This window comes from Brienomyrus brachyistius, chromosome 22, assembly GCF_023856365.1.
Source record: "Brienomyrus brachyistius isolate T26 chromosome 22, BBRACH_0.4, whole genome shotgun sequence".
Classification (NCBI taxonomy): domain Eukaryota; kingdom Metazoa; phylum Chordata; class Actinopteri; order Osteoglossiformes; family Mormyridae; genus Brienomyrus; species Brienomyrus brachyistius.
The window spans coordinates 18,855,202-18,880,822 of NC_064554.1; the positions used below are offsets into that span (position 1 = coordinate 18,855,202).

At 50.6% G+C, this 25,621-nt stretch overlaps 2 protein-coding genes and 1 long non-coding RNA gene across 3 annotated transcripts; 2 read left to right on the forward strand and 1 right to left on the reverse strand.

The window, feature by feature from the left end:
- Positions 1–1,336: 1,336 nt before the first annotated feature.
- On the forward strand, positions 1,337–12,504 carry LOC125718467 (regulator of G-protein signaling 9-like). Its single transcript, XM_048992325.1, has 17 exons — positions 1,337–1,526; positions 2,050–2,146; positions 4,726–4,776; positions 4,906–5,012; positions 5,978–6,029; positions 6,534–6,592; positions 6,700–6,776; positions 6,986–7,067; positions 8,595–8,657; positions 9,720–9,749; positions 9,884–9,945; positions 10,183–10,296; positions 10,582–10,697; positions 10,783–10,870; positions 11,131–11,269; positions 11,352–11,434; positions 11,933–12,504. The coding sequence occupies exons 1-17, from the start codon at positions 1,461–1,463 to the stop codon at positions 12,096–12,098; spliced, it is 1,452 nt and encodes a 483-aa protein (XP_048848282.1). The 5' UTR covers positions 1,337–1,460; the 3' UTR covers positions 12,099–12,504.
- Positions 12,505–13,619: 1,115 nt separating this feature from the next.
- Positions 13,620–20,925, reverse strand: cog1 (component of oligomeric golgi complex 1). The gene is given in 15 exon segments (XM_048992322.1): positions 13,620–13,870; positions 14,632–14,713; positions 14,940–15,049; positions 15,181–15,289; positions 15,366–15,490; positions 15,576–15,737; positions 15,829–15,975; positions 16,096–16,242; positions 16,244–16,864; positions 17,147–17,357; positions 17,449–17,605; positions 17,712–17,882; positions 18,700–18,881; positions 18,965–19,212; positions 19,888–20,925. Coding segments are annotated over 15 exon segments (2,922 nt in total). The 5' UTR covers positions 20,200–20,925; the 3' UTR covers positions 13,620–13,732.
- Positions 20,926–21,913: 988 nt separating this feature from the next.
- LOC125718472 (uncharacterized) lies at positions 21,914–22,864 on the forward strand. Its single transcript, XR_007384827.1, has 3 exons — positions 21,914–22,255; positions 22,403–22,595; positions 22,761–22,864. It is a non-coding gene; the product is annotated as an uncharacterized LOC125718472 (long non-coding RNA).
- Positions 22,865–25,621: the final 2,757 nt, after the last annotated feature.

Genomic DNA, 25,621 nt, shown 5'->3' on the forward strand with positions numbered 1-25,621 from the left:
TCCGTTTTATAAATAGTGAAAGTGAAATTATTTATACAACTTTTCTTTGGAAAAAGTTGTAACATTGCTGTGGGTAATTGTATTACCTGATTCTCTAAAGAATATTTACATGCTGTTTGTAGAATCGAGTTATTGAATTAATTCATTAAATATATCATATCAGGTGTTAAGGTATATTAAACTGAAAATGTATTAAATCCGATCCTGGCTCCAGCGCTTCGGTTTACAGTGGCACAACATTCTCCGCAAGGGTGGTACGGACCGGCCGAGCGCAGTCCATCCCTAGTGAAGGTGACCCTGATTGTGTCTTTCGTGTTTTGTAAAACATAAGCTATTCTAAATGGGTAATACAGATAAAATACACACACTAAATCGCAGATATACACGTATTTCCAGAAATTATTGAACATACACAGATCCAATCATTTTTAAAAATAATGGCCAATATTTATATTTAAGAAGAGAAATGGAATTAAGAATATTCGGCAGTAATAACAGCGGTATAAATAAACATGTATGAAAGACAACCGTTAATAAAATATTCCTTTATTATATCTACTGTGATATATACCACAGCTCTGAAAAAAATAAGAGACCACAGCGACAATTTTATCTCAATTTATGGATGTGCTTCTGTGTAAATATAAACCCTCTGTTAAACTGCAGTCTGGCTCTTCCCTGCTTCTCATTAATGAAGGGCTCCTTCCTTCCTTTATGGGTCTTCAGTCCTGCTTCTAGGACCCTGATATGACCTGTCCTAGCAGTGCACTTCCTATTGAAGGTCACCCTCTGATTCGTGAGACACTGCCGGATAAGTTGACGGTCATCTCTGGCATTAGAAAGTTCCTTCTGCCCTCTACCTGGCTGCTTTATGGTCGTTTCCAGTGTCTCGTGCTTCTCTTTATTCTTGTGTGCTGTTCTCTTAGAAACCTTGAGCCTAGAACAGCCTACCGCACAGTGCAGCCTCCTGCCAGCAGAGCCAGGATTAAACCAGGATTTAAAAATGCAGATTAAAGAAATATATAGAGTGGTCTCATTTTTTTCCATAGCTGTACATTCCCCGTGCAGATTCTTGACTAAAAATGAATTGCAATATACACTTGAGGTCGATAAGTGATATTGTTTTTGGAAAAGCACTGATCTCACGTATTTACTGTATAATAAACCAACGCAACATCGCAACGTACTATCTCTGGAGAAGCAGATATGTGCAAACACCAGACAAATGCGCCATGGAATGCGGAGAGAGCGCAGCTCAGAATCGGTGTAGCAGGTTGTGGGAACGGAAGGGCAAGCTGTGATTGGATGGATAATCCGCCCCCACCCGGTCTTTTTGCTATAAACTGGACCTGGCTGCAGCGTCAGTGTGGTACACGGGGCACCATTGTTAGGTGCACGTACTGTCAGGTTTTTATTCCAGGCAATTTTGTCATATTATAAACTACACAAAAACAGCCAAAATGACAATCCGAACACTTCACGATTACGCTCAGCATTACCGGCCAAGGATGGCCTGTCTAAAAAAGGTAGGTTTGTTGTTTGTTATCTAAAAGGAAGCAGTTGTATTTTATAGCGCGTTACTAGACTTTTCATGGGGTATCAGCCCCATTGCAATTCTCTTCACTTAAGAGATGTAAAGATCCGTTGTTAGCGGACTCAAATGATTCGCCGTTATTTAATCGTAGTCGCGAAACAACTTCTAATACAGTTTTGAGATGACTAGACTCCTTTCTGTTACACAATTTTTTCCAGTCTGCTATGTTGCTCATTCCCCCTCTCATGGTCAATTAATCTTTCAAATTCAAACTATAGATTTTTTCTTAGATTTGTTGCTGTAATCTTTATTTACTGGAATCGTTGTTGTAATCTTTATTTACTGTAATTGATTTAAAAAAACAGAAGGAATATCTTTAAATTAATCTACATATGAGCATTTCTCGTCCCAGTGGCTCAGTCTCTCGGTAGATTTACTAGTAAACATCGTTTTTCATACACTACGCTTTGTTTAGTAAAACTTTTCTACATCACAATCTCGGCCCTCCTTTGTAGCTGGAGGCCTTGGTCGTGAAGATGCAGGACCGTAAAAGTGGAGTGAAATCCCAGGAGCAGAAGCTGGTAATCACCACCATACCGCACGCCAGCACAGGTCAGATGGCTTCGCTGGATGTTCAGCATCACCGCGGAAGGACACTGTGCTATATTCCTTCGCATAGCTTTTGCATTAGCATCCATAACAATGAGCGCAGGCTGAGGGGTGGCAGAGCCCATTACTACATGTATACATTTAAAAAAAAATCAATTTAAAGACAATGTTTGAATCTGAAAATCTGACCATGTTCAAAGCAAATATTCTTAATTCCATTTCTCTTCTTAAATATAAATATTGGTCACGTATTTCTTCTCATGGGAGTGTTACCTACACAAAAATGTAGGGTGGAATGAAAAAAACGATGATATTGATGAAGAGATAACCAATCAGATTGTAGAGAAGGTAGGTCCAAGCAACTAGAGGAGGCAGACCAACCAATCAGATGTTTCCTTTACAATCTGATTGGTTATCTCTCTGAACCAATCATTTTCGTTCTGCTCCCAGAACATTTTCATTTCAGTAAAAAATGCAAAAAAGTACCTGTAAAGTTCCAAACTGAAGGTTAATCTCTTAAAAAAACTCAATCCAAACCTTGATTTTAAATCCGGTCAGATTTTTTCCCCTCTTACTATCACTTGAAATCATCCTCCCCTCATTGGCTACCTAGGTCACTACTCATATCCCAGGATTCCCCAGTTCCAGCACAATTTGCTGATTTCCCTGCTCAGACACACCTACTAAACCTGGCAATTGGCTGGGGAGCTGAATAAGGCGTGTCTGAGCAGGCAAATCTGCAAACCGTGTTGCAGACTGGCCCTCCAGGACCAGAACTGGGGAGCCCTGCTATATCCCTTCCAAATTCTATGCCACACGGATCTGCACTACGAAAACAGATCTCCTAGTTCTCAAAAAGTACTGCCCTGATTGGCTGGCGAATAAGCCAACCTTGTGGAGGACTCAGGCATGTGCAAGCAAGGGCAACCCACATTCCTCGAGGTTAGGTCTCCTGTATATCGGACAGGCCACAATCGGATGAACTTCGCCTTCTGCTCCTCAGCCTCTCATCCCTAAGCTGCCCAGTAATCTCTAAGGCCACAGGAGAGATTACTGAGGCTACAGCGTGCAAGGGCCGCGTGACACCTCAAAATATCAACTAAACCTCCTACACTCATTGCCATGAACAAAGCAGATGTACAGCACTGTGCAAAAGTCTTAGCCAGCCACAGGAAATGATGTTTAAATGATCTTCATGTTGGTGTAAAACCATGACATCATGTCTGCGAAAGTGTGTCAGCTGGGCCGATTCAAACCCTCTGCTAAAGTCACCCCAGTGTTCCCAGTAACCGTTCAATACACCCACGTATTTCTTGACTTTACCACTTTAATTTAACAAACACACGGCATGGCTAAGATGCCCCTGAGGAGAGGTTTGGGAACTGAAGCGGTGTTCATCTAGACCAGGGGTCCCACACGTTTTCAGCTTGCGACCTACTTATAAATGACCAGGTGGAAACGATCTACATACTATAAAAATGAATATAAAAAAGAAAGGCTTATGAGGCTGATAAGTGGTAGAGAGGTTGAGGAATGGGACTGGAACTTCACTAGGGCTCCTCCTGCAAGTTTGAATCCTGTTGACTATGATTTCATTTTGGAGGCCATGTGTGGCCCAGTAGGTTTGGAAGGTGTGTCAGTAATCGGAAGGGTGCCACTTACGGTCCCACAGGTGATGGTGTGACGTCACTATCAGGCTCTTGAGCACGGCCCTTAGCACCAGTGGCTCCAGGGTCCATCTGACCCCGCTTTCTCAGAAATGTAAACCTGCCTCCAGCGGGGCTGACCTTATGCATTGGTCGCAACAACAACAACAGCAACAACAACCTTATGTCACTACAATTCAATAAGAGTTCCGAAGAACTGAAAAATCCTTGATGTTGTCAGATCATCAACAATTAAATCCAGATAACTTCCACACGCACCGCTGGTGACACCGTAAACATCTCATTACAACTTGATTGTTTGTAATTGGTCTTTAAAATTAATGTAAACATTTAAGCTCATGGAAGCATTTGCACTAACAAATATCACCTGACAGTCTTTTCACTGTACAGTTCACTGACTTGCTGTTGCACAGATCCAGGGCTGCCTCTCTACCATAAACAGCAGGCAGGCCTGGCCGCCTTCCCCTTCTATCTCCATAGTTCTTCATTTCCTGATCCAAACTTAGAAAGCCCTTTTCCCCCTGTGCATTACTACTTACTGACCCTTAACTTCATGGACCACTGATAAAACTTTACTAAAAAAAGCCTGAATTATATCAGTGGTTTTTTAAGACAGAAGGTTATATCTGAGTTTTCAAAATGAAACAGACAAGTGGACGTGTCTTAATTGTTGTTTTGATATGCGAGATCAGTTCTAGAGGTGTTTTTGCGCCTAGATGGGCTTTCCAAGGTGCGTCAGTTGTTCGGAGTCAGTTGGCCCATCTTTGTTCTGATACCAAAGGAAGCCTGTGACAGAGCTTATCACCTTTAAACGGATCTGCCAGCCCAGGGCATACGTCATGCTGGGCCCTTGTTAGGAGATCAGCTTGCTCTGCTGCCTCATGTGGCGAAAGACTGCACTGTCTCCCCACCCAGGTCATGATGTTCACGCGTGGATCGTCAGCCAATTGCAAGTCAGCGCTGAAGGTAGGGGCGTGGCCCGCAGCCTGGCCGGGTGTGAGGAAGTGGGACACGTGGCTGGGCACAGTCAGCCTTTCCACCCCAAGGTCAGGACGGTCAGTGAACTCCGTGTTCCTTCATGGTGTCTCCACCCAGAGGCCCAGGCTATCGGGACCATGATGGTGGCTTATGGATACATCTACCCTCTTCAGGACCACAAGAAGCTGCTCCTCCAGGTGGACGGCAGCCTCTACCGCTACCAGGTGACTCTCATACCCTCATCAATCCTGCTACACTTCAGCTACACCAGCGTTTCCTAATCTGGTCCTCTGGGAGCCATGGACAGTCCACGGTTTTGCTCCTAGGAGGTAGTGATAGAGAGAAAAATGGAGGGGGGGAGAAACAGGGAGGTAAGGGGGAGAGAGAGAGAGCGAGAAAGAGGGAGGGATGGGGAGAGAGACAGAAAGAGAGAGAGGGATGGAAGGGGATAAGAGAGAAAATGAGGGAGAGAGATAGGGGGAAGAGAAAGAGAGAGTGATAGAAAGAGGGAGGGGGAAAGATGTGGACTGTCTGGCAGGGAGCTTGGATGGAGCAAAAACATGGACCGACTGTGGGTCCCCGAGGACTGGACTGGGAGACACTGTGCTACATGATCGACAACGATTTCAATCCATACATTTCAGTTCTTGCACATTGAAAAGGCTCAGTTAAAATAATATGATGACACTTGATTGATCTCTGGGGGAAATTCTGCTTGTGCTCATCCCATCCTGCGGTTCATGACACACATGTAGGTGAGCGTGAGCTTGGCAGCGAAGGGCAGCCACCTGCAGCGGTGCCCGTGGAGCTGGGGGCGAAGGGCCTCGCTCAAGGGCCCACGGACATGTGACTGTTCTGCGGAAGCCGGACATGAAGCGGGGACCTTAGGCTTAGTCCACTGAGCCACAAACCGCCCCCATGTGTCAGTCTAAGGTCCAACGGCATGTCTAAGAGGATTACTTGCCTCTGATCTCCAAATCTAACATACTGGCACGGGTGTTAAAGGTAGCCGCTAGCATCACTGAATCACTGAACACGCTAATATTTTCACATAGACTTGAATGGTCTCGTGCTCAGCCTCAAATCTCCTTAAACCCCTCCCCCCCTAACCATCTGCTGGTTGAATTAACCCCGCGTGATGCAGTGACATGCAGCTGTTTGCAGTGACCACTAACCGCTATTTTCCCAGACCCCCTACTTCTGGCCTGTACAGCACTGGCCTGCAGAAGACACTGATTACGGTAATACTGCCCCCTGTAGAGGCTTCATTAAAACCTACAGATATAGCGGCTGTACTCATAGGTACCTTATATAGTGCATCGTTAAAACTGCAGCCTTGTACTGGATAATTGTTTGTGGATGAAGGTGAGTGGTTCAACATCTAGGCTAACAGCTAAAATAGTGTTTCTTGATTCAGGCCCCTGGGACCCCCCAACAATCATTCCCTCCACCCCGCAATGGATTGTTAGCACATCCCGAATCAAACAATCAGACAATTTAAAACACCAAATACTAGGTACAGAATAAAGGGATCCATGAAGACTGGATAGAGAAACACTGAGCTAAACAGTTATGGAGTAAAACTGGTCATACTGTACTGTGCTAAAATCTACCACTATGTCAGACATTTTCATTTATTAGACACAGAGTGTCCCACAGATGGATGTTGTCATGGTAACGGTTTCACTTTGTAAGTTCTGTTAAGCTAAGTACGCAGGAAAAATTACTTGTTTGTTTCCTCAAAGCCATCTACCTGGCGAAGAGGAATATCCGCAAGAAGGGCGTCCTGGATCTATATGAGCAGGTGAGGGTAGCCGTCGGACCTCTGTCTGCAGTGGCTCCGCCCACCTCCTTCCAAGCCCCACCCGTGTCGATCACTGGGGCCTGAGTAACTCCAATCTCTGCCCCCAGGAGCACTATAACAGGCTGCACAAATGGATGAACCACAAGTGGGATTTCATTGTGGCGCAAGGCAAGGAGCAGTATAGGTTGGTGTCCGCCAAGTTCCCAAGGCAGGCCGGGTCACCTGCCGATGGAGGCCCATCGGCAAAAAGCTGATGTAGGGACGCACACTTCAGCCCTTACGCTGTGTGTACTTCCCGGTGAAAAAAGGCACCAGAGTCCGAAAGAGCCCGGTCGTCCGCTGTGTTTATCGCTGTTTCCCAAGCGACTCCCCTTCCCTGCCCTCTGCCGACAGGGCTGGCAAGGAGAGGAAGAAGGCTGACCGTGTGGTGCTCGATTGCCAGGAGAGGGCGTACTGGGTGGTGCACCGTCCCCCTGTGAGTATGCGGGGTGAAAAGCTGGGATGGGGGCAGGGGGGCTGAGAAGGAGGGAGTGGTAGAGAGGGAGGGGGGAAAAAAGAGGGAATGATAGAGAGGGACGGGGAGGAGAAAGAGGGAGCGATGGAGGAGCGGGGAGAGAGAGAAAAAGAGAGACGGAGGGGGGGAGAGAGAGGGGAGAGAGAAAGAGAGAGCAATAGAGAGAGAAAGAGGGAGGGGGTGAGAGAGAGAAAGAGGGAGAGATGGCGGAGGTGAGCAGTCCATCTCCAGGGTTTTCTGCAGACCATCAGGCAGCAAAACAATCTGATGTAGAGACATAAACAAAAGGTCCCTCAGCGGAATTCAGCCTCTTGTTTATACAGATGGTCGGCAAACAGGAACTCGGCAGCAATGTGGCCTGTAAGAGCGCAGCAGCTCCCGTTCCAGCCGCAGTGTGGCTGATGGAGACCCCGGCCTCTGACTGGGGCTGACGGAGACCCCGTCCTCTGACTGGGGCTGACGGAGACCCCGTCCTCTGACTGGGGCTGACGGAGACCCCGGCCTCTGACTGGGGCTGACGGAGACCCCGGCCTCTGACTGGGGCTGACGGAGACCCCGGCCTCTGACTGGGGCTGACGGAGACCCCGTCCTCTGACTGGGGCTGACGGAGACCCCGTCCTCTGACTGGGGCTGACGGAGACCCCGGCCTCTGACGGAGACCCTGGCCTCTGATTGGAGCTAAGGGGATACCGGCCTCTGACCGGGGCTAAGGGGATACCGGCCTCTGACCGGGGCTAAGGGGATACCGGCCTCTGACCGGGGCTAAGGGGATACCGGCCTCTGACCGGGGCTGAAGGAGACCTCGGTCTCCCAGACGCCTTTCAGTGCTTACTGGCCTCTGACTGGGGCTAAGGGGATACCGGCCGCTCACTGGGGCTAAGGGGATACCGGCCGCTCACTGGGGCTAAGGGGATACCGGTCTCCCGGGCGCCTTTCAGTGCTTATTGTCAAACCTGAGGCACGTTTCTTTGCCATTAAAGGTCACGGTTAAAAATAGGCACAGAGGTGACAGCCTTCTTCCTGCCAGTTCGGAAAGTGGAAGATATCTTGATGGGGGTGTCTCAGCTAAGTGTGTAGATCACCTTCACCTGCCCCCCGTTCCTAAAAGTGGGGCTTCCTGTGGCAGGCGGGGCTTACCACCGCCGCAGGTACCCACAGATGAAAGGGTTAAACCTGAGGGCACCTGCTGTGCACACCCACCGCCCCCGGGATGCCTCTCAGATACCCCGCCCCTCAGACTGCTGGTCTCTGCTCGGCAAAGGAAGTGAGGCTGCAGGCCCCGCCCCCACGCCGCCATCTTGCCTCAGGCGTGTTTACCACTCGCGGTGGCGACCCCGGGTGATCTCAGGAGGGGGAGGGGGGGTTAGCGCACTGTGGCAATGAAGCCACAAAGAGAGCAAGGCGCCTTGGTTGGGCAGGGTGGGGGGGGCAGATGGTGGAGAGAGAGAGGCACATGAAGACAGACCTTTCTTGCACTCCATCCGACAGCCAGGCACCGTCAGCGCCATGGATTACGGTCTGGACCGCTTGGTTGACCCCAACATGGAGGAGGTAACAGGTGGGTGGTGGAAGGGGGGGGGGGGGGGGGGGGGTGGGCAGGGGAGTGAAGCGACGAAGCTCCTGCTGCCCCTCAGCTCGCAGCCCCTAGCAGGGCCTTGAACACAGCACCATTTCAGCATTGCCAGTTACGCTGTCCGCCATTACATCCAAGGCATGATCAGTGATTTGCAAATTAGGCAGCTGGAGAGTGCAATTCGCATGAAGAGGCCCAGGCAAGGACATATTCACATATACAATGTATAAATACAAACGTTGTTTATGTGCAAAAATGTTTATGTGCAGGCAAAATCATGGCCAGCTCTAGCTATAGGTAGAATAGAGAGCTGAATAGGAGCCGAATTGGCTGAAATGAATCCCAAGTGAAGCTTTGCTCGATTGGTGCCCTGAGCTGCACCAGGCCCCCGAGACCCTGGACTACATATGATGGATGGATGTATGTCTGTAATCTGGCTGTAACCTTTTATTGGAATTTGTGTTTATGTTTGCTTTTCTTCTTTTTTTCCTGCAGATATTTCGTTTTTCATCTGACATGTTCCCAAGAGGATGATGAACTAGAGAAACACGCAGCATACAAACGGTTAATGGGACACAAGTTCCAATGCTGTCGATTTGGAAAACACACAGAAACGGACAGACTTAGACGTACACCAAGACACACAGAAACGGACAGACTTAGACGTACACCAAGACACACCTGCTTTTTCAAATTAAGTGGGTAAAAATGGCACTCTTATTTAACATACATGAAACTGCCTGTACAGCTGACAGCAGAGGTTTGTTGGGCAGACCTCCTGTTTGCTGTCGCTTATGGGAGTTTTACTTATACAACAATGTCCTGAGTGGAGAATGAAATATTATTGGTTTGGCGAGCCAAGTATATTGCAGAGGAGGCGGGACCAATACATCTGATTGGTTAGTCCTGCCTCCTCTACTTGCTTGGATCCACCTTCTCTATAATCTGATTGATTAGCTCCCTGAACCAATCATTTGTTTTTCCCTCAGAACATTATTGTGTAAGCAAAACACCCACTGTCTATTCTAATTCTGTTTCAGAAAAAAAATGTGGACTACTACAGGCGAATCGTAAGTCCCTCTTTAAAACAGGGCGGGGGTGGGTCCCCATATATAATAGCAGCATTACGATGAATCCCGGACCCTGGATATAACCTGTGTGCCTGTCCCAATCCTCAGTGCTCCCCACCTTCTCTATTCTGTAGATCATCTTCAGCTCCCAGTACCTCATGAGGCCCAGGGTCAAATCATCCGTCTCCCTCTCAGCGTGAGTTTCCCTAGACAGGCTGCCAGATGAAGGCTCCTGCATTTCTCCGTAATTTCACCTTGAATGGTCCTGCAGCACTGACCAAGATGGGCTCCTGGAAGATGGATGAATATTTTTGCACTTTAACATAGCAGGTTTCTTATAATCGTATGAGATAAACAGGCTGCGCACTGGGTTAAAAGACCGGTGGGAAATGTTACCCATGACCTTCTCTGGTATCTCCAATGCCCACGACAGCATGGTGAAATTCTCAGGCATGTACAAGAACCACGACCCATTCCTGGCACCCTGTCTCCCTAGCAACCCTTGGTTGACCGATGACATCACGTACTGGGAGCTCAACCTGCCGCGGTAAACTATTCATGGGCATTTTACTTACACAAAAATGTTCTGAGGGCAGAATGAAAAATGATTGGTTCAGAGAGATATCTAAGCAACGAGAGGAGGCGGGACTAAGATATCTGATTGTAGAGGAAATGGGTCCTACCAATCTGATTGGTCATCTCTTTGAGCCAACCATTTTTCGCTCTGCCCACAGAACATTTTTGTCTAAATAACCTATTTACATTACTATACTGAACATATGTAGTGTTTATTATAGTTGTGTACACAAGTATATACCTGTGTGCTCCTCAGAGTGGAGGTCCCCACCAGCATGAGGGTGGAACGCTGGACGTTCAGCTTCATGGATCTCCTGAGCGACCCCTGTGGACGTGCCGACTTCCGGCTCTTCCTCAAGAAGGAGTTCAGCGGTACGGGGGTAGGGCTCGTGGGAGCGGGGGGGCAAAATGGCAAAGTGCGCACCATTGATGTTCGGGGTGCTTTTTCGGCCCCTAGGGGAAAATCTGGCATTCTGGGAAGCGTGTGAGGACCTGAGGTGGGGCTCTGCGGAGACCATGAGGGAGAAAGCGGAGCATATTTACAAGTGAGTCAGGAAGTCTGGGCTCCGTAGGGAAACTCGGGAATCCCACGAGCATCAGGAGTTGTTGACTCTGTCTCATTCAGCTATTATGTCCAGGAGACTCCATGTCACTACACACCTACCAATGGCCTGTAGTCATTTGCATATACCCGACTCGCTTGCATATACCCGACTCGCTTGCATATACCCGACTCGCTTGCATATACCCGACTCGCTTGCATATACCCGACTCACTTGCATATGCTGGACATGCCCATGTACAGGACCTTCCTGGCCCCGGGGGCGCCGCGCTGGATCAACATTGATGGCAGGACGATGGACGTGACTGTGAGGGGGCTGGTGCACCCCCATCGCTACGTGCTGGATGCGGCACAGACGCACATCTTCTTGCTCATGAAGAAGGTGAGGCGCTCACCCGCACACAAGGGGCGACGTTGTCCGCTAGCTGTTGCTGCCACCATAACTGGTGCCGTCTGGTTCGCAGGACACATTCGGGCGATACATGAAGTCTCCTGTTTTCAAGGAAACGCAGAAGAGGGCCTTTTCCCCAGAAGAGCACAAGTTCACGTGAGACGGACTCTGAGCTTTAATTCTCACTGATGACTCAATCCAAGTTAATCTTACCTGTTTATACAATCTGATATGAACGAGTTTGGCAAAAGGCCCAACGGTGGGATAGGGGTGTTTATCAATATGCATGGATACACTTAACTGTTCTTGTGTTCCCCGTTTAACGTCACCTGCCTTTGCTGAAGGCCACTTCCAATGGTCTGGTAAACATTCCCGGATGTCATTCTTGCTCCGTCCCAAATATCAATGATGCATTGGTTGCATCCTCTCTAATGAGAACAATCCCATTATTTATTGCACCCCAAGTTTCTTGGCAGGCAATTTAGCAAGAACACAAATACACTCGTGTCAAGAACACAAATACATTCTCTGCGTTGGTGGTACTGATAACCAGCCCAGGTCTGGTTTAGGTGTCAGACCTGCCAGCAGCAGCCTGAAGGTTCAGACACAGACAGGGCATCAGGGCGACGTTTTCCCTACCTGTCCCTCCCACAGGAATATGCAGCTGGAACAGAACAGTAGAAACCGCAAGCTGGGCATCCACCCCATGGTCCTGCACCAACAGGCACAGGAGGAGGCGGCCAAGCTGGCTGCTAGCGGGCCGGTGGACATCAAGCAAGTCATGAGCAAGCTGGACCGCCACAACAAGCTGAAGAACTGACCAATGACACGCACCCAGTGCCCCGAGGGGGCCGGGTCAGAACCAGCCACTGCTCTCCACACGAGGGTACTTGTGGGAAATTAGATTGCATTTTAGGAGAATAGAGAAGATACAATGAAGGCTTCTACTGTTATTTATGGATACAAATGTATAACATGCAGAGATGTTGTCACGTTATTATTGGAACGAATGTGTTTTTATCCAGAGCAACTTGTATCCACTTATAAAGCTCGACTGTGTCTTGGTACAACTCAGATTAACTCCGATCGCTCCAGGGACCCTTTTAAATCCCACCGAGCTGGGATTTAAAGGGGCATTAGTGGATTTGCGGGGTTATTTTAAAAAAAGATACCAGTCATGAATTATTACACAAGTTACAATAATAAACAGCAGAGATTAGCACAAATGGATATTGTGATGTAAACATGTGTAGCGTTTGTGTCACTCTGCACTGTGTAGCTTCAGGTCCACAAACACTCAGATTACTGAATTTGTTTATCCAGCCTTGACGAGGGACAGTAAAGTAGCAGAAGGGCCGTGTGGAGAACGGCCCACAGGAGCCTCACATCCGTCTCCTCGCAGAGACAGACCCCTCAGCAGTTACGTGGGAGGCCAGCTTTCAATGAATACTATACAAGTAAAATAATCGGGCATTAACTACACAACTGACACTGCATGTGTCAGCGAAGACATCAGAGGCAGACGTTTCAGGTCCAGAAAGTAAAAATCCAAACCAGGATTTTGTTTCAACCAACCATTTGAGTATAAAGAGTCACAGTCACAGAGACTCGGAGCTGGTTGGTTCGAACAAAATCCTGGTTTGGATTTTTACTTTCTGGACCTGAAACGTCTGCCTCTGTCCAGTGTTAACTGCAGTAACTTGGGGGTTGAGGACCTTGCCCCAATGCCAAAATCACTTTGCCAACTTTGGCCAATTTGAACCAATGACCTTTCAATCATGGGCAAAATGCCCAACTCACAGAGCTAATTATAAAGTAAACAAAGCATGGGCTAATATTTTAAAGATGAATGTAACGCTCCTCTGGGTTCACATCACTGCCTGTAAGCTGCCACAGCGGTCAGATGATGGTCGGTTTCGAGTACCTGCCCTATGAAGTCGGGGGGTGGGGCTTCCTGGAAAACCACTTCCTGCCACATCTCCTGTGACACGAGGCATATTAGACTCACCTTCCTGTGTCATGAAGCCACGTCTTTGTGTGTGTGTGTGCGGATGCATGTGTGTGTGTGTGTGTGTGTGTGAGACTCTCAGGTAACACATTCCAAGAAATGTCAAGCGGGTTTTCACTTCTGGGTAATGTTGTTTATATTTCACCCGCTCGCGTTGCCATGGAAAAAGAAACAAACAAGTCATTGAAATGGCTACGAGTCCTGATCTGGGATTACGTTAGTTTTGATGCCAGGAATGAGGTCAAGGGGTTGTGTGGGGGAGTGGAACGTCCAGACCGAGGGTAGGCTAAGAAATCACGTACTCGGATTTAAAAATAAAACCAAAAGCTTCGATTGTGTAACTTCTTGTGATATATTCACACAGCTGTATCTCACAAAGCCTTTGTACACTTTAAATCCCACCCCTTTAAAATAAACAAACAAACAAACAAAACTCAAACTCAGCTTCACTTGGCCATGCCAGAGAGCCAGCTGAGTTTGAAGAGGGAGGGCGTGGCAGACTCCTCTTCCTGATTGGCCAGCTGTCTGAAGAGGCTTCCGGGTCGGAAGCTTTCCTCTGCAGATGGGGCAGTGGTGGGCGTGGCCTGGGGCAGAGAATATAGGGGCGGAGCATCAGGATTTGTTGAGCAGAGCATGATCTGTCTCGGCACGCGTCATCCGACATGTAAACGTTTACATCATTTCACACCACGTAATATCTGGGGAGGGGGAAGCTGTGATTGTGTGATACTCAGAGTGACGTGTTGAACCAACAGCACAAACTTACAGAACACGCACTTAGAATTAAACGGCACAGAAGTGGAAGAGCAGGCTTCAGCTGCTTAGCGAGGGAGGCCCCCCCATTTCAGCAGAATACAAAATCCATGCAGCATCTTGTCTACGACACAGGCAAGCTGAGACATGGAGCGTCCTGAACACGCCGCCCAGAAGCGAGAGCCGCAGCAACGTGGCCGGCCAAAAGGGGAATCCCCAAAGGGGCACGCCGCAAACCCACACTGTCACCCGTCACCATGACGTCCGAGGGCGGGGTCTTGTTTCCACGGGGACACTGCTCTCAGAGCAGCTGAGGACGGAGAGAGCAGCGCACATCTCAGCCAAGCGCTGGAGCAACATTTACATTTTACGCTCATCCGGGCAGCCGGAGTCTCACAAAAAGTGCCGGAGATATTAAACTGCTCTGCGCAAGTTTTGTACAAAAAAATTACAACCTGATGAGTATTACAGTAAAACCCTCTCTGGCAGTAGAATCTGAAACTTTTAGGGTCATTTCATTAACTGCGCTGCCACCTGCTGGCCCATAAATGAAGTGAAGCCTTAAATTGTTGCACCCTCCCACCATACTGACCAGGGGCCGGGTGACATCTGCTCCCCGGGTGATGGACTTGGCTTTTCGGGATGTCGTCATACTCAGAGGCAGCAGACCAAACCTGGGGGCAGAGACAGACAAACGACCAGTGAGGAGGGGGGGGGGGGGCATCTGTACTGCTAGTAAGATCCCAGAGCACAGAACCGCATACAGAACAGGCGGCTCTAACGTGAGCAGCTGAAAAAAACAGATGCAATAGGCTCAGAATGTAAATAAATCCAATAAAGTCAGCTGCAGATCTGTGGTCGACCTCATGCCGGTTCACCGTGGGTGTGGGGGTTCCCTACCGAAACTGGCTGCTCGCTAAGGGCAGGATGTTGGACGGATCCTGGGCACCGCTGCTCCCGGTCCGGGGGGTGAATGGTCGCTCTGGTCCAGAAAGCAAGCCCAGCAGGACCTGCCCGGAATGAAACATCACAGGGGATTGGGCCACGGAGCAAAGGCAAAGGGCCCTGGTTTGTTTTATAATTATTTTAGTCTATAACTCAAAAAAATGCAGCATTAACAAAGGCATACGGATAAACGCACCGAGGTCCTCTGAGCTAACCGGATCAGGTTGCTGTTCAGGGGCACCGTGAACACGTCGAGGTCAAAGGGGTCGATGAAGCTCTCCAGGGAGTCACACACATCCTGGACCCTGCGGGTCGAGAGGGGCTGAGCAAACGAGGAATAGCAGGAGGCAGCAGTGACCCAGCTGGGGCGGGGGGGGCTACCTGGGGTCCTGCACCGGACGGGCTACCTTGCCGTCGTCCGGGCGGGTGCCGAGGGTGGCGCTGAGGTGCCGCAGGTCGAAGAGCAGCTGCAGGGCCCGGTTCTGTGTCACGGTGGAGGCCGAGTCCTGGTGGAGGGGAGATGTGAGAAGCCAGGGTCAGGGGTTAGGGGTCAGAGGTCAGAGTTCAAAGTGCATGGGCAGACACACACACCTTGTTCTGGGCCTCCTTGACGAGTTTCTCATACTCGCCGAGCACCTGACCCAAGCAGCCGCGCAGCAACTCCTGCAAGGTGACCGGCGGCAGAGCGTGACCTCCGACCCGGTTTACCTCCAGGCACAGGTGGAAGAGCAGGGACTGGACGTGCCAGGAGGGCTGTGGGCCGAACAGAACACACGCGGCTCACGCAGAGGTCAGAGGTCACCCGGCCGGTTGCCGCGGTAACGGCACCCCCCCCAATCCTCACCTGGACAGGCAGGCGGATCTTGGAGGTGACGCTGCTCCCGGACTCGGCCTCCTCCTGGATCTCCAGCTCCTCCCAGGTCGTGGTGCTCTCCAGGATGGAGCCCGGAGAGTCAGCGTGCAGCTGGGAGGCAAATCGCTCCACCAGCACCTGTGGGACAAGTGGGGAGAACACTGGCACCAGCATCTAAAGCTAGGCTGAAATTTCAATGCAGCTTCATAATTAGGCAAATCGGCAGTGGAAACGCCGCTATATAAACGCAGACCAAACCTGGCAGAGGGCGGAGCTCCAGACGCGATAGGCCTCCATACTACAGGACAAGAGCTCCTCCTTCAGGCCGGCCCACGCCGTCTGGGCAGGACTCACGTCTGCCGCCTTGCCCAGCTTCTTGCCCTGCCGGGGGGGGGGCCTGGCTACAGAGCCGCCCCCCGCCGCCTGTGGTGTCCTCATTTCCCAGGATGCACCTCTGCAGATTAGGGCAGAGTTCGGCCACGGACTGGCATAACCTGGCCATGAAGAGGACGGGTGGGGCAGCCGCCACCCCACCGCGCTCCCGCGTGCCGTCCAACTCGGAGCCCACCAGCGCCAGAATCTCACGTATGCATTGCAGGCAGCGAAGTCTCAGGGTCTCCTCCACCACCCCAGCGTCAGCAAAGCGCCCCAGCCCAGCGGAGGGGGGCGGGGCCCCCTCGGACTCCAAGGGGAGGTAGTGCTGCAGGTCGTCCAGCTGGAGACGCAGGCGGGCATCCAGGCTGGCACAGAAGGCCTGAACGCGGGGCGTCACGGCGCGGGCCTTCATGGCCAGTCCGCTGGGGTGGCCTGAGACCGGCGCCCCCCGCAGGGCGGCGCTGACCCACGCTGCGTCGGTCGGCAGGTCGCCCGGAGACTCTGACCACAGGAAGGAGGCGACATCGCCCTCGAACGGCACCAACCTGCTGGAATCTCCAGGACCTTCACGCATCTCCAGCTCCTGCAGTGACGTAGACAGGAGCTGCCTGCAGCCGGCAGAGATCCCATCCATGGCCTCCTGTGCGAGAGCCTGAGCAGAAAGGTTTGGGGTGGGGGGGCGTTGAAATGACCATAAAGGTATTCTACTCCCAGAGAGGGCTTTACTGTAATACGCATCAGCTTGTAATCTTTGTACAAAGCTTAGGAAGAGCAGTTTAAACTAAGATGACAGGCCTGTCACACAGAAACTGCTACATAGAACAGAACAGAACAGAAGTTAGCAAGTTGTCCCTGGAACACCATGTTTTCGCCTCTCCCATCTGGGACCTGCCTGTCCGCACATGTAACTGAGAGATCGCTGCCCCGCTCCCACCTGGAGTCTCTGAAGGAAGAGCCGCTGCAGGAAGTCCTCCCAGAACGCTAGGGGGCGCCCCAGCAGCCTCTGACAGACGGCGGCCCAGTTCTGGCTGACGGAGTCGCTGGCCAGCAGGTCCCAGACGGCGTCGCGGATGGACGCCAGCGCCTTCAGGCTCTTCACGTAGACCAGCAGGCTGCCGACGGCCTGGCGGATGTCCTCCTTACACCTGCCGCACCAAACGCCTCCTTACCGTTCGGCAGAACCGCTTCCGTCTCGCTAACAGTCCCGTTTAAAATAACAGCTTGGACGGCACTCACGTGTCGATCCACTGCTGGAGCGAATCGCGGAGCTGTTCCCTTTGGATCGGTTGGGCCAGTGAGCGCAGGGCAGGCTGGAACTCCGTAACAGAGGGCGGAAGGTACCGGAACCAACCCCCCGGGGCCATGTCCTCCTGCAGTACCCTGTTCCTACCACCTGGGGGAGCACAGAACACAAACACCATTACGAATGACACCCAGGACTGCCTAAGTTACTTGAAGCCGTCACCAGCTGTCACATCACAGTCGGCTGCGGGTCCGACCTGCCGGCTTGGAGGAGGTGGCGCCCTCTAGGGTGGAAAACAGCAGGCCGCAGCTCAGACAGGGATCCTGCGGCGTCCCCTCGGGGGGCAGGTAGAAGACGGCGTATGCCTGGTACAGCGTGGTGACCAGGAGCTCCACCAGAGAGCACACCTGGGTCTTAATGCCTGCCCCTGCAGGGAAAGTAAGTTCGCAGAGCGTTGACACTTAGGCTGCTACAGAAAGGCATATTTAACTCTCATTGATGTGGACGCAGTTTTGGGGGGGCTAGTCTCCCAGTGACAGCTAGTTGTGCCCCCCACCCCTCCAAATACGTATGCTACTTAGGCCTGAAATAAATGCAATATTCTATCATTATTATTTATATTTATTTATGTGGGCTAAAATGTAAGCCGGAAACAGTCGACACACAAACATAAGCACATTCTCATAACAAACCCTTAACACAGGTAGCCTGGGTGGTCGAGTTGCTTCAGTTGGTGAAGAACATTAAACGACAGAAACGAAACAAGCTTGCAGAAACAAGACAGGAAATCACAGGGGGGCGGCGTGTGGCTCAGTGGGCTAAGCCTGTGTGTCGCCGGTTCGAACCCAGCCTCAGCACGTCTGAGAGGCCTTGAGCGAGGGCCTGAACCCCCCCCCTCCCTGGGCGCCGCTACGGGTGGCTGCCCTTTGCTGAGGGAGGCGTAAAAACAATTTCCCCACGGGGATCAATAAGGTATCGATTGAATGAAACCAGTTAAATATTTGTAAAAACTGTAGAATCTAACAGCACTGCATAAATAACTTATGGCTTTTCAATAAGACCTTTCGCTTCTTAATGTAAATAATACTTAGGGAACATGCACCTCCCTCCCCCCCCCAAAAGAAACACTGCTCCCAGTCTGGCCACCCAGTTGAAATGGTCTTTAAGGAAGCAGAAACCAACAAGACTGGGGATCATTAACAGGTACGTTTTCCAGAGAACCTCCCCCAAACCGGAGTGGGTACCGTGCTGTGGCTGGTTCAGAAGCTGCTGTATGGAGGCCTTCCTGGCCAGGAGGAAATCAGCCAGTGCCTGCCGGGGCGAGCTGCCCTCCAGCAGCATGGTGGACGCCAGCGCGTCCGCGATCGCCTGGTCAGATACAGCCCGGCCACGCAACAGGGATTTACTCTCCAGCAAGATGGTGGACCTGCTTGGGACAGTTAGCAATATTACGGTGCCGAGAAGTGTGAAGAAACACTATTAAAGAAGTATATTGCAGACATTGCTAACCTGAAGTGGCCGGCAGCGGCGACCTGCCGCACGAGGATGGGGAAGCGGGCGAGCACAGGACTGTAATGTGGCCCTCCGGCCTCCAGGTGGAGATGCCCGTGCAGGTGGCAGCAGAGCAGGTAGAGCTGCGTGGCCCGCAGGTACTGCGACGCCTCCATGGAGCTCCAGATGTGCTCCGGGATTTCCAGCAGCAGCTTGATCTGCGCCGCCATGCAGAAGAACTTCTCCTGCGACTGTCGCTGGGCCACCTAGCCGAGTAGTACAAGATACAGTGGGACTCACTCAGGACCCCGGACTCATTGTTACCGAATGTAAATGCCCCCATAACAAGAAGAAACACTGAACCGAAACATTAATTACACTGACTAACACGTCAATTTGCTATAGAAACCTGCTTGTCCAGTTAATGCAAGTAACACGTAAAAAGTAACCCAGTAGGATAAGCGGTTTGGAAAATGGATGGATGGATGGATGGATGGACGTAAAAGGACATCTGCACAGACAGTGTTACTCACAAAAGTAATTCATTACAGCAGGGGCAGCCTTGGACCTTTTTAATATCCCGAAAACCCCAAATAAATGTGTGTGTATTGCCTTAAGTCATGAATAGCTTTTTATATCGCATACATTTTCCATAGCCCCCACCCCAGTAAAGACTCAGCCCCCTTATCCATCCATCTCTCACTATGATCCTGCATTACAGACAGTTCAGGTGCGAAAAGTAGAATTAGACCAAGATTTTGTTTCAACCAACCTGCTGAATACTCTGTGACTGACTTTATACTCAACTGGTTGGTTGAAACAAAATCTTGGTCTAATTCTACTTCCTGTACCCGAACTGTCTGTAACTGATTACTTTTGTGAGTAACTTTCCCAACCTAGAGCGCAGATGACAGCCGGCTTGACGCAAAGGACATACCCACCTCCGTCTTGCTGCCGGCCGGAGCGTGGCCCTTCCCCTGCTTGAGCTTGCTGCAGTACCGGTACATGTCCTGGATGGACAAGACCACGCTCTCCGAGCACTGGCGCATTTCGCCGATGGTGTCCGCGGCGTCGATCAGGTCCCGGTACCGCTCACCCACCATCTGCCGCAGCTCTTCTTTCTTCTGCTCGATCTCCCCCCGGACTTTGCGCTCTATGGCTCGGATCTCTTCCGTGTTGTAGCGCTCGAACAAGGCGGCCGGGTCCCGGATTTCAGACACCCGGAGGGACTGCGCTGCTGGTACCATCGCCATCGCACTAATACCGACGAGCCCTGTCGGCCAGCAAGACGGAGCAGGGAATCCGGAAGTGACGAAGGCACCCGGCCACGTACCAGAATGCGAGTCACAGGTTGGTTGGAGCAAAGAAACGGAGACCGCGGCGAACAGCGCCGCCTACAGGCACACCACCGAAAGTCCGTACGGAGTGTCAGACATAACTGTGCAGAATCTCAAGCGCGCTCTTTCTGCTATAAGATAATAAAGTGCGCCGATATAACATACCGAAAATATAAGCCTCATAATATAGCTAAAGACAGAAGCGAAATCTACTCATATTCAGTCAAACAACAACATAAACTTTGACAACATCTTTTTTCCAGGTGTTTGTACATTTTCTTGTAGATGTCATGCGAACATACTGAGCCAAGACAAACCTAGTTTCGTTACAGCTAATTATAATGCAGTGCCGCAACGAATAATAATAGTCCCGGAGACAGACTCAAAGGAATAATTAATTCAATTAGATTTAAAATAATTGTCTCAACGTACAAGCTGTCCTTGAAAGACCGAAAACAAAAATAAAAATTAATTGCCGTTGATGTAAATAACCCGTGCTTGCAGGGGTAAGCTGCCCAGCAAAAAAAATACATAAAACGACGTCATGTGATGCCCAGTGTGCCTTAATGAGGGTACGGTTTATGCCGGCATTTTTGGAGCGTTTTGTTTTCGTCGTGTTCCTGATTGACGCCACATGAAATTACTTCCATTATACAGAAACCGCTGGGCAATGTTACAGTTGCGCCTTCAAATACGGCTTTATTTCGATTTTGACGATTAAAAACGCCGGATTCTCAAACGCACAATTCATCCATTTTTTTTACAAACCGACAACTGAAATAATAATCCTATCTTTGTGGAGAGAGAAAACAGCTCCAGTCGACAGAAAGCCCTGCAGGGCTGAGCGCCGCAGCAATTTGCGGGAGGATGCGAGGACGAAGCCGGCGACCCAGGGCTTTATGGGCGATAGTCGCTCAGTCGGGTAATTGGGTGTCCCCACATTACTGTTATGTGGCTTCCGGGCGCGGCAGCAACCTGGGCTTCGCGTCCGTATAGATGGGGGGTGGACTTTGCTGACGTTTTACAAAATCCTCCCGCAATGTCATTGTCATTATCGTGCGAATGCACGGAGCTGGGATTCGGCCTGGACAGGAAGTCTTGTATTGACAGCACAGAGGGATTGGATAAGCCCCCCAGACACACACACTAAACACACTAAATACACAAGTTACCTACACGCACTTTTAATGAAATCTTAATTAAATCAACTGAGGCTGATCCTCTGGAAATAAAGTGGAGAGGATGGTACGTTGGAAAATAGACAGTGAATGACTGGTTTGAAATACATATTAATAAAAGCATAGGAATCCCGTAGCTATCACTGCTCGGACCACTAAATACAGACACCCATGTTCTTACTATTTACGCCGATCAGGTTCCTGGGATGTTAATAACTATGTTAGTGAAATATTTACTGTGACTGCTAATCAAAATTTAGTAAATATAGCACCATGAAAAGGAAAAGCATGCCGTGACTGTATTTTTATTTCTTGGCTCGTGTTCCCGTGCCTCTCTGTGTGTGTATGATTGCGTGGCTGCCGGCACGCATTTCATTGGCCGCGGATCCTGTCAATCCCGCCCCCATCTTCCTCCACCGCGCGGATCAGAGCTGGCACCGGGGGCACATGCCGACCGGATCTGGCCCGTGGCTTTGCCCGTGCCGTCTGTTACAGTGCGCCACACAGGGCAGAGCGGGACCCTCGAGCCCAGTTACCCGTCATCCCATCGCAGAGTCCGTCCCCATCATTTAATGGGTTATTTCGGAGCTAGAGAGAAATCATCAGGCCGTACACGCGCAGGGACTGGGCAGCGTTCGCTCCATTACGCCAGCGCTTCCGTCTGAAAATATTCCAGAGCGGATCATTCCAGAAACAGATCTTGTGACCCCCCACCAGCCGGGAACTGAGGCCCTGTCATTCCTCCACGGCAATGGTTGTCGTCAGATAGCCAGAGGTGGAACGTAAAATGGAGGGTATGTAATTAATTCCTGGGCCTTAGATTAATTTCTCCTCACATAGCTCTGTCTATCTTCCCTGAGTCCATTGTCCCAGAGATCCCAGTATCCAAGAAATTCCTAGTACTGATCCCAGTATTTCTTCTGCTGTCCTCGCTTCACCAGCACCGAGAATCTCTCCTACTGACCCAAACCAGACAGGTCACCTTCCGGAAGGAGTCTGCTCTTCTTTATAGCGCTCTCCCCGCAGTGTACCCCGCTCCACAATCAAGCTCCTTCACCAACCTGTGGTAGTGAAACTCACATCTACATGAGATGTTCCGAGTGGCCTGCAGGGGGCGTTAAGATGCTGACACAGGTATGAAACGCAGGTGACAAGGACTGGTGAGTTTGGGTCTGGCGTGAGTCATACGAGACCCCCTTTGCGACACACCGACAGCCTACCGATATGTTAGGGAGGGGGGCGGCTGGGGGTACACACTTTCAAGTGGTGCACTTTGACTTTTTTCTGCACGTTTTATAGCCGCTGAATTCCTGCGCTGGCTGAAAGCCCGTGTGACCACGCTAAGACACCAGTATCTCCATCTTCCCAGCAGCCCCCGCGGAAGGTGGGAATAGGATAGACGCTTTATTGTCATTGTGTATTAAACAATGTACAACTAAACATGGAGTGCTGTTCCTGAAAACACAGAAAAACTCATACAGAGAAATATTTGTGTGTATATGCATGTGTAAAATGGATGAGTAAAACAAATACAATTATTATTGCACTGATTTTTGTGGTCACTAAAGACTAATATTGAACACAGAATTACTGAGCTTCCAGAATCATCCGAGCTGCCAAGAAAGATGTAACACCGGTGGGAGCTGTGATGAGAAGGAACTTGCTGTTATACCCTTGAGTGAAGCATTCAACCAAAATTATTTAAGTAAAATATCAAGTTGGACCCACGGCTGTTGCCCTGGATTAAAGGGTTTACTTGAGAAAATAAAAACTGTAATTCTAATAAAGTGCGTGGGCGCCCGCTACTGGAAAAAATGTGTTAGTGCTTGTCCGGCTGTGACCAAACGAGGGCGAGGGGGAGAAGTTATGAGGCGGGCCGTGGTGACCACAACATCGGAGAGAGGAAGGGCAAGTATTCGGATTCCGCAGAGGTTCCGCTGGCTGGACTTGCGCAGAGACCTCTGAGGGCTGCATTTAATGCGGCAGCGCATTCCAGGCACACTGTCAGAGGCTTTGCAGATTCTGCAGACGGGGCAAACTCGGAACGCGCATACAATCAGCGCGGAGGTCACTGGCAGCTCCCCGGAACGCTGACCTCACAGCCCCTCCTGTCTCACTCCGGCCATCTGAGGTCCTCGGAACGTTTTCAGAGGTGAAACATCATGGGTTTTGATCTTCTAATAGCGCCTGAGAGCAGCCAAGGACATTTCAGGGGCTGCGGACGCCACGGAGGCGTGCCGGAGCATCATGGGAAATCAGGACGGAGGTTCGGTGTGGCTCCAACCTCATCAGCAGCACTGCTGTGATTTACAGGAGAGCATGATCAACATATAATGAAGAGGCAGGAGCTTCACCAGCCCCCGCCTATTTATAAACACCATTGTTTGTGTGAAATTCCAGTTTGGTGTCTCTGCAGGAGTGCCGAGGGCAGGACTCCTCATTTAAAAGCCCAATTCCTTGACCACTAGGCCATCTGGTGGTCACGTGAAAATAATGTGAGCCAGGGGAGGAGGGCATTCTTGAGTTCAGCCTGAAATAAAGTGTTGTCTTCTACACAAGGTGCATAAAACTGAACTGCCATCAACAGGAGATAGAGAGGAACAGGTCTGAAAGTAGGAGAGATGGAGGAAGAGAGGAACAGGTCACAAGGAGGGAAAGATGGAAGGAAAGAGGAACAGGTTTGATGGAGGAAGAGAAAGAAGGAGAGAGGAACATGTCAAGGAGGGAGAGAAGGACGGAGAGAGGAATAGGTCAAAAGGAGGGAAAGATGGAGGGAGAGGAACAGTTCAGAAGGAGGGAGAGATGAAGGGAGAGAGGAACAGGCCATATAGACAGATGGAGGGAGAGAGGAACAGGTTTAAAGGAGGGAGAGATGGAGGGAACACAAGCAATGGTTCCGTTAACAGCAACAATGAAAACACGAGCCAGGAAGGGAGCCGGTGGCGGGATCCAGGCGGTAAGGTGAGCAGACGCTGGTCAATACCAGAGACGTCTGTCTAAATGCAGCCACTCCCTGGAGGACACCTGTGGGCACCATTGCCCCTTTTCTCCATTTTCCCGCTAGTGTCACATGACTATGCATGACTATTAATAAGCCAAGCCAGGTGGGGGAGTGGGGGGAGGGGGTACGTGCTTGAAAACGTCATGAAAATCCCGGGCTGGACACTGCTGTTGTACTGCCGTGCCCAGAATCCTGCACGACACCCACACATAAATAGCTGAATAGCATCAGGTTTGTTTTCTGGGGTGTCCTGAACCCGCAGAACTGACGAGGCGTGAGCGTAACAGTGTGCGCTCAGTCAGCGGCGCCGAGGAGGCTGTGACTTTGCCGTGTGACCCCCCGCAGTGGCACGGGTCGACCTGTGGGGGGCGCCTGCCGTGTCTCCTCCTCTCCTGGTTCCCGCACTTAGCGCCGGCCCCGTTCCCTGTGCCACCTGCTCGCTGGCGCTATCGTGCGCTTCCCTCCTCCCCCGGTGACGCGCTAAAAGGCGTCATCTGCCGGGGGAGGGGCGGGCAACGGGCCGCGGCTCTGCAAGGCAGTGTGCGGGCGGCCGGGCAGGCGAGAGAGCGAGCGTGCGAGTGGCTGGGAGATTAGCGTTAGCCGCGAGGACGCCTGGCGTATCGATGGCAGCGTATGGCTGCCGATTGCTGAGAAAAATTTGTGCAAAGCGAGTGGCTCCGGTGCTGAATCAATGAGGCATTAAAGGTCTGCAGTAACACACAACCGGTCACTTATTGACTGTACACACACTTCAGTTCTATAATGTTAGCATGCTGGGGGGGTGTGGGTGGGGGCTCCAGTCGACCTTGGACCCCCGAGGGTTTTTATCTTCCTAATTTGGAATTGTTGCTTCCTCTCCTCCATTGCATCCATTCTTTCTTTCCCTCCTATCTTTTCCCTGCATTGCATACAGTAAATGATGTCATACCTGATTGCTACACACTCTTGTCAAAGTGCTTTGGACTGAACCTGTTGTGAAAGGCGCTATATAAATTGAATTGGACTGAACCCCAGCTGAGACTTAACGCGTAAAAGCCTTGTGTCCCTTGACTGTGTCCATCATCTTCACGCTGTGCTGCACCGAATTCCAGCACCACCAACCTGCTTGTCTGCCATTAAAGAGCCCAGAATCTATAAGAAAGTGAACAAACGTTTGCCT

What these genes read in the sequence shown, in the direction of transcription:
- LOC125718467 (XM_048992325.1), top strand. Translation starts at nt 1,461, where the DNA reads ATGACAATCCGAACACTTCACGATTACGCTCAGCATTACCGGCCAAGG. An exon ending in CATACCGCACGCCAGCACAG is followed by an intron (nt 2,147 to 4,725) that starts GTCAGATGGCTT and finishes CTCCCCACCCAG; the next exon opens with GTCATGATGTTCACGCGTGG. An exon ending in TGGACTACTACAGGCGAATC is followed by an intron (nt 9,750 to 9,883) that starts GTAAGTCCCTCT and finishes TCTATTCTGTAG; the next exon opens with ATCATCTTCAGCTCCCAGTA.